This window comes from Rhipicephalus microplus, unplaced genomic scaffold, assembly GCF_043290135.1.
Source record: "Rhipicephalus microplus isolate Deutch F79 unplaced genomic scaffold, USDA_Rmic scaffold_14, whole genome shotgun sequence".
Taxonomy (NCBI): domain Eukaryota; kingdom Metazoa; phylum Arthropoda; class Arachnida; order Ixodida; family Ixodidae; genus Rhipicephalus; species Rhipicephalus microplus.
In genome coordinates, this window is record NW_027464587.1 from 17,064,051 (window position 1) to 17,072,639 (window position 8,589).

The 8,589-nt window shown below is 51.3% G+C and overlaps 1 protein-coding gene across 1 annotated transcript; it reads right to left on the reverse strand.

Annotated features, from left to right (window-relative positions):
* Positions 1-6,121: 6,121 nt before the first annotated feature.
* LOC119181145 (uncharacterized) lies at positions 6,122-7,575 on the reverse strand. Its single transcript, XM_037432332.2, has 2 exons — positions 7,458-7,575; positions 6,122-6,642 (listed from the first exon to the last, which is right to left on the reverse strand). The coding sequence occupies exons 1-2, from the start codon at positions 7,472-7,474 to the stop codon at positions 6,270-6,272; spliced, it is 390 nt and encodes a 129-aa protein (XP_037288229.1). The 5' UTR covers positions 7,475-7,575; the 3' UTR covers positions 6,122-6,269.
* Between the last annotated feature and the right edge of the window lie 1,014 nt (positions 7,576-8,589).

An 8,589-nucleotide genomic window follows, 5' to 3' on the forward strand; every position in this document is an offset into this window, starting at 1 on the left:
CGTAGTGGCTTCGGTCAGGAATTCTGCTACACTCTTCGGAGGACTCCGCACTAGACCAGCAAAAAGCTGCTCCTTCACGCCTCGCATCAGATAGCGTAGCTTTTTTTCTTCTGGCATTGCCGGATCCGCTCGCCTGAAAAGCTGCGTCATGTCCTCCACGTACATGGTGACGGTCTCATTAGGCATCTGGATGCGTGAATGCAATGCACGTTCAGCACGATCGCGGCGGTCGGGGCTCCGGTAGGTCTCCAAGAGGCGATGCTGGAACTCGCGCCAGGATGTCAAGACATCACTTCTGTTCATGAACCACGTTCGGGCGCCGTCTTTCAAACACGCGTAGACGTTGCGGAGTTTGGCGGCTTCGTCCCAGTAGTTGATCGCTGCGACGTGTTCGAACTCGCTCAGCCAGTCGTCCACATCCTCAAACAGCTCTCCGTGAAAGGGACTAGGCATCAGCGGGTTCTGGACAGTGCAATAAATTGGTGCCGACGACGTAGGAGTTTCCATGACGCCTTGAGGCGAAGTCATAGTCGCTCTATGGATAAGCTGTGCCGGTGTCTCTGGTGGTAGGCCTCGTTGGCGGCGGCTTGTTCTGTGAACTGGCGTGTCCACGGGCACAGGGCTTGTGTTCCGGCTCCTGGGCGGGCTCTTGTGCATGGGGTGCGTCGTCAGTTGTCGTACCCAGCACCTCCACCAATCTTGTCACCAATCTTGTCTTACTCAAGGAAACCTTCCGCAGAACTGCTCGTCAAGCTAGGAAAAACAAAAGCGGCCCAGTCCCAACTTCTTCGTCCTCTTCCACACGAAAACCACGCGAATTCATGCGGCAATATACATAGATATCATGTCGGTCAAAGGTCGATGGAAGTGCTCTGTGAGGCCGTTAATCTGGGGAAGGTAGCTGGATGTCGTCTTATGAATCGTATTACATGCGTGGAGCACTTGTTCGAGTGCTTTCGAGAAAAACGCCTTGCCGCGATCGCTCAATAAGATGCGTAATGCACCATGTCTTAGAAAGATTGCCTCCAGAAAAAATGTGGCAATGTCCTCTGCTGATAATGAAGGAAGTGCAGTTGTTTCGGCGCACCTTGTTAAGTGGTCAACTGCTGTGACAATCCAGCGCTTGCCGCTAGCTGATATTGGTAGCGGTCCGTAAAGATCAATGCCAATGACATCGAAGGGAGCGTCAGGACACGGAAGAGGTTGTAGAAGACCGGCCGGGGACGAAGTGGGCCGCTTGCGGCGTTGGCATAGCGAGCATGACGCAACATATCGCGCTACGCAGTTGGAAAGGCCAGGCCAGGCAAAACGACTGCGGACGCGTTCATATTTTTTGAAAACCGAGATGACCAGCCTTGCGATCATCATGAAACGCCTCCAAAATCTGCGCCCTTAGGGAACGAGGAGCAACAGAAACCCAGGGCTGTCCTTCGGGGTGGAAGACAAAGCGGTAAAGGATTGAGTTTTCAGTCTTGAAGTTCCGCAGCTGTCGATGGGCGCGGGCGTTGGGAGGACGAGAGGAGCCCTGAAGGTGCTGCATTATAGAGCGACAGTAAGTGTCACTGCGTTGGTGGGATGCAAACGTCTCGTTGCCGAAGGTAGAAAGAAAATCGACAGCAGCGAGTGAATTAACTGACGGAGACACTTTTTTGATGGGTTCACTCACAGTTGGCGACAGGCCAGGAGTGCCTGATGAGGATTGTAATGAACAGCGGCTAAGGGCATCGGCATAGTTGTGTTTCTTCCCGGATTTGTAGATAACGTCAAACTCGTATTCTTGGAGACGAAGTATCCAGTGACCGAGACGTCCAGACAAATTCTTCAACGTCAACAACCATTGATTGATTGATTTGTGGGGTTTAACGTCCCAAAACCACCATATGATTATGAGAGACGCCGTAGTGGAGGGCTCCGGAAATTTTGACCACCTGGGGTTCTTTAACGTGCACCCAAATCTGAGTACACGGGCCTACAAAATTTCCGCCTCTATCGGAAATGCAGCCGCCGCAGCCGGGATTCGAACCCGCGACCTGCGGGTCAGCAGCCAACGTCAACAACCAGCACAAAGCGTAGTGGTCAGTGACGACGGTAAAGTGGCGGCCGTGAAGATATGGTCGAAACTTCTGGATGGCCCAGACAACGGCGAGACACTCCTGCTCGGAGATGGTGTAGTTTTTCTGTGCTGCTGTGAGGGTGTTACTAGCGTATGCGATGTCACGTTCGTCATAACGCTCTGTTCGTTGCAAAAGTACAGCGCCGTTTCGTGTCCGCTGGCATCAGTATGGAGGAGAGTGGGTGGGCCGTTATCGAAATGACAAAGCACTGGCTCAGACGTGAGTGCACGTTTCAAGGTGTCAAAAGCCATTTGTAGTTCGTCCGACCATACGTACGACGCTCCCGAAGAAAGGAGTTGGTGAAGTGGCGCAGCAATGGTGGCGAAGTCTCGTATAAAGCGCCGGAAGTACGACGCAAGGCCAAGACAGCTTCGGAGCTCTTTGACGCGTTGAGGCACCGGGAAGTGAAGAACGGCGGTAATCTTGTCGGGATCAGGCCGGACTCCATCTTTGCTGACGAGATGTCCGAGTACTTTAATACTTTTGCAAGCAAAGTGGCACTTCTTGGTGTTGACCTGAAAGCCAGCAGCTGCGAGACACGTCAGAACTTCATCTAAGCGCTGCAAGTGCTGTTCGAATGTTGAAGAAAATTTGACGATGTCGTCAAGGTAACATAAGCATGTTTTCCACTTGAGGCCCCGCAATACAGTGTCTACCAGTCGTTCAAACGTTGCTGGCGCATTGCAGAGGCCGAATGGCATGACGTTAAATTCGTAAAGTCCGTCGGGTGTGTCAAAGGCCGTTTTTTCCTTGTCTTCCTCGTGCATTGGAATTCGCCAATAACCAGAGCGCATGTCAAGCCTCGAAAAATATTCTGCTCCTTGTAAGGAATCTAAGGCATCATCAATGCGAGGCAAGGGATATACGTCTTTTCTGGTTACTTTGTTTAATGCGCGGTAGTCAACGCAGAATCGCACCGAATCGTCTTTGTTTTCTTACGAAAACGACAGGTGACAAGCAAGGGCTTGAGGAAGGGTGGATGATGTTTTCCTTGAGCATATCAGCAACGAGCTTGTCGATGATCTCGCGTTCGCTGGAAAAAACACGGTATGGTCGACGACCGACAATAGAAGTTCCGTTGGTGTGTATGCGATGAGCCACCGGAGAAGTCTGGCTTCGAGCAGTGGAATGTAGGTCGAAAGAAAATTTATGCTTAGACAACAACGCCAGTAGTTCGTCTGCTTGCGGGGGAGTGAGATCCGTGCTGGTGGCATTGACGAGAGCTGTAATAAGTGGAGCATCTGTTGGTATTGAACGTGAATCCACCAGACTGGTATCCGAAGCCACTACAGAGATAGGTTGTGCGTCCACGCTTGAAACTACAACAGCGCCCTTGGTCAGCAGAATCGGCTCATTGGTGATACTCAGTACTGCAAGAAATTCGGTGCCGTTGGAGAAGTGGACAAGACTCGATGAAAGTGCAATCCCTCTGTATAGACAACGGGCTGATGGACTGACTAGGACGTCACCGTGGTCAATTGAGTCAGACATAACCATGATAACGTGCTCGTGGTTAGGTGGCACAAGGAAGTCATTGGCTGTTCGTAGCCAGTCATGTGATGATTTCGGGGAAATATCATCCATCTCTCGCATATGTATGAGTCGTTGTCGACAAGAGATGAAAGCAGCAGCATCAGAAAGAAAGTACCATCCTAAAATAAGCATAAAAGCACAAGAAGCCAGCACGGCAAACTGGATATGATGCCGGATCCCATCAATGAAAACTCTAACGGTGCACTGTGCTGATGGCCGTATCTGCGAGTCATTTGTGCTACGTAAGAGAGTGCCAGTATACGGTGTGGTAACCTTACGTAGACGAGTACACAAATCCGCATGAATAACAGAAATAGCAGCCCCCATGTCCACTAATGCCTGAACTGGTACCCCTTCCACATACACTGATAACAAGTTGGCTGGGCCCTCTGGAGGTCTTGGTGTTTGTTCGAGCGATGAAGCTTTCCCTCGAAAAACTGCACCAGCTAGCTTTCTGAGTGGTAGTCAGAAGTAGGTACAGCCGGTCTCAGAGGAGATGTTGAGCGTCGTAGAGGTGAAGGGGACCGGCGGCGTCCAGGATAGCAGGGGCGAGGGGCGGCGAGTGGAGAATTCAGAGAGAAGGAACATGTCATTGGGCATCACTGGTACTGGTTCGGGGATGGCTCCGAATCCTTTTTGTACTTATCGTAGCCATGGCGTTCGTCCTGTTGGCGCTTGCGACAAAATCGTGAAATATGGCCCCGAATGCCAGAATAGTAATATATTGCGCGATGGGAGCGCCAGGGGGCGTTGTGTGCTGGAGCTGTCAAAGGAACTGGTACTGGCGCTGGGACAGGCGAGTTGGTGCAAATGCTGCTACGTGTGACTGCGCAGGAACAGTATGCGCGTGCTGAACCAAGGCAAGTGGCATGGCAGCGACTTGCGCATACGTCATGGGTGGTGTTGCTGGCGCCGTAGTGTTCGATGGGAGAGCGCCAGCCATGGATGAGAGCTCCTCTTTGATGATGTCGCGCAGTCCAGCAGATTAAGAGTGAGGCCGAGGGGCGGGTGCACATGACAACTATTGCGCTTGAAGTTCCTCGCGAATAAGAGTGCGAATCAGCGCGCGTAAATCCGCATCCGAGGAAGGCCGGCTGTCACTGGCGTCTGGGTAGTCTGGGTGCAATCGAATGGTTTGGAGTTCATCAAGATGCTGACATGTCGTGATGACGTCCTCAACGGTGGTTTTTAACAGCCAGAGCGTTAAACGCGACATGGCCTATCCCTTTGATGATGTGGTGAACACGATCAGCTTCTGTCATTGCCGAGTTCACGCGGTGGCAAAGGGCAAGGACGCCCTCAATGTACGAAGTGTACGTTTCTCCGGGATGTTGGGCAAGCCCATCGAGCTTTACTTTCGACATTTCGGAATGGATGTTCGGTTTCTCAAAAATCCTACGGACTTGTTGAGCAAAAGTAGGCTAATCCGGGAAGCTGCCCTCGTGCTTAAAAACCACGTTTTCGTGACATCGAACAGATAGAAGGCGACGTGACGAAGTTTTTGAGGCTCATCCCATTGGTTACAAACACTGGTTATGTCGTATTCTTTCAGCCATACCTCGATTTCGTCGCGTGGAAGACCACAGAAGATGGGTGGGTCGCGCTGCCGGGCGTTGACGATCTACGCAGGAGTGGTTTGTTGGACAGGGATGCTGGATGTTCCGGGCAGCGGTTCTTGAGCCATGACAGCGGACGGGGGAAACAAGCGGCGACCCGAACGAAGCTCCAGGGGAACATGACATCGGAGAGGACTTGGGGATCGAAGCAGCCTCCACCACTCTGTAAGACAGTAGCAGCGTTGGAGTCTCGACAGCATTTATTAGGCCGAATCGCCTAATCAACCCTTCGAACGAAGGCGACGTTTTTCGTGATGATGATTTTGTACAGATGAAGAAGATGAAGTTCAAACGTTGTCAATATTGTGCTTACACTATCTATCTATCTATCTATCTATCTATCTATCTATCTATCTATCTATCTATCTATCTATCTATCTATCTATCTATCTATCTATCTATCTATCTATCTATCTATCTATCTATCTATCTATCTATTATAGCGGCATATGTCAGCCTAGCTTAGACAGTAGCAGATGTAATAGGTATTAAGTAATCACTCTAAGGCACAATAGGCGTTGGTAAGGTGGGGCTGACGTACATAAATCTTTTATCGGTTCTGTTATTTTGGTCCATAATTTGGTCTTATTGTTTGTGCCATAACACTGTTCCATCTGTCAGTATATAATTCATAGTTTTCCAAAAAAATGTTCACTCAGTATTAAGCGTTTGGTACCGTCTTTGTGTCCGCGTCTAAATAGTGCGCTCTCATTTCAAAACAATCATCTTTCACCAACTCGTCCAATCAACCATATTGACAAAACTTTTGACTAGTGTTTCACTTATACGTCTGATATTAGAGTATGTTAGTTGGGAGGCGGCCACGCCGCTCCAGCAGTAAACGTGACAGTCGGACCATGCCAACAGAAAAGAACAGCCAGTTTTATTCACACTCGTGAATATATATAGGAAAGTAAGGGGGAGAGGGAAGGGGGATAAGATTGTGCACATGCGCACTTGAGAGCTTGGGTCGCGTCGTTCAATGGGTTACAGCATTTCTTCCCCCTTAGTAGCCAAAACGCACGACCGGTTTCTTGGCTCGTGTGGAGCGACGTAGTACGTATGGTTGCGATTCTGGGGTACTCTGAGAGGTAGCCGGCGCCGTTGTTTCTAGTCGTACCGGCCCTGGGGAAACCGGTGTAGATGGCCTCGACATGTCGTCGGCTGCTGGCGTTTCATCTGGGCTCCGCTTGCGAACTTGATCCACGTGGCGGCGGACAAGGCCATCCACAGTCTTTACCTCCAGGAGGCGAGTGCCACGCGTAGCCTCCACTGTGCCTGGGAACCACTTGTCTCCGGCGCCGTAATTTCGCACGTACACGTAGTCTCCCGGTGCGAAATTCCAGCCTGGGTCACTCGCAGCTTTGGCAGGATAGACTCTGGAAGGAAAAGACATCTCCATTCTTGTGCGCAGACGGTATCCTAATAGCCTCTCTGAGGGAGAAGGACCCTCCTGGTGTGGTGCGTTCCGATAATTGCACAATACACGTGCCAGTGAGGTGAGGAGGCAAGTGCCGCCTATCTTCTTCAAGCCATCTTTGATAGTGCGCACGGCTCGCTCTGCTAGTCCATTACTCTGGGGGTGATAGGGAGGTGTTCGAATATGCGCAATGCCATTGCGCTCCATGAACTGCTCGAACTCTCGTGCCGTGAATGGCGTCCCGTTGTCAGAAACCACCGTGCGCGGTATACCAAAACGGCTAAATATCGTTCTGAGGGCCTCGACTGTGCTATGCGAGTTGGCCTGCGACACGGGGAGCGCCTCAATCCACTTGGTGTGCGCGTCGACAACGATGAGTAACATTTTCCCTTTTACTGGTCCCGCATAGTCCACATGTAACCGCGACCACCTTTCGTGCGTCTCGGGCCAATTTACTGGTTCTTTTGCCTGAGCCATCGGCAACGCTTGCACACAGTTTTGGCATGTCGCCGCAACGCGCTCGATGTCTTGCTCTACGCCGGGCCACCAAAATAACGATCTGGCCTTCGCCTTCATGGTGGAAATTCCTTGGTGGGCTTCATGCAGTAGCCTTATCAACTTCCCGCGTGCTGCTGTCGGCACTACAAAGCGATGGCCCCAGTAAAGAAGTTCTTCACTAACAGACAGCTCATGCCGCCTTTTGTAAAAATCGGCGATTTCTGTAGTTTCCGTGTCGAGTTTTTTCGGCCAACCTTCCCGGGTATACTTGCGTACCTGGAAAAGTACCTCATCCGCGACGGCGAGTGCCTGGAGTTCCTTCCATGGCAGGGCCGGCTGATCCCACTGGTCCAGGGTCAGAACTTGAGCTTCGTCCTCCTGGTCCACTTCTTCCTGCAACGGTTGGGGTAGACGGCTAAGAGCATCAGCATTGCACATGAGTTTACCCGGTCGATGTTGCAACCGATAATGGTAGGCACCAAGTATGATGGCCCAACGCTGAATGCGCGCAGCGGCCATAGCCGGCGTCTGACGATCCGCTCTTAGGAGACCCAACAGTGGTTGATGGTCGGTTAGAAGCGTGAACTGTCTGCCCAGCAGATAATCTCGGAATCGCGTGACGCCATAAACCAGAGCCAACGCCTCACGTTCAATCTGTGCATAATTCTTTTCTGCGGCAGTAAGCGTCCTGGATCGAAATCCAAGGGGCTGATACTGTCCTTCAATTCGGTGGAATAGTGCCGCTCCCACACCGTAGGGTGACGCGTCGCACTCCAGAAATAGCTCTCGTGCGGGATCGAAGTGAGTTAACACAGGCGCGGAACACAAAACGGCTTTTGCTTTTCGGAAGGCATCGTTTTCGCGCTCATCCCAAGACCATTTCGATTTCTTTTCCAGAAGAAGGTATAGGGGACTCAGGAGCGTGGACAGATTAGGCAAGAATTTATTGTAGAAAGTTAGCATGCCCAAAAAAGACCGCAATTCCGTGACATTGTGAGGAGTCGGTGCCAGCTTAATTGCTTCGATGTTCTTGTCTGACGGGTGCAACCCTGCCGCGTCAATTCTGTGTCCTAGATACGTAACTGACTCCTCACCTATTCGGCACTTGTCCGCGCGGAGCTTCACGCCGTACTCCCTGAACCGCTGCAAGACTGCTTGCAGGTTCGCAGTTGGCTTATCGTTCGCATCTGCTATCAGGACGTCGTCTAAGTACGCTTGAACCCCTGGGAGGCCTTGCAGCACCTGCTCAATTGTTCGTTGAAAAATCGCAGGGGCCGAGGCTATCCCAAACGGTAGCCTGTTATAACAAAAGAGGCCCTTGTGAGTGTTTATAACCGCTAACTTGCGCGAATCTTCGTCTAGAAGAATTTGGTTGTAGGCATCACGTAGATCCAAGATACTGAACTGC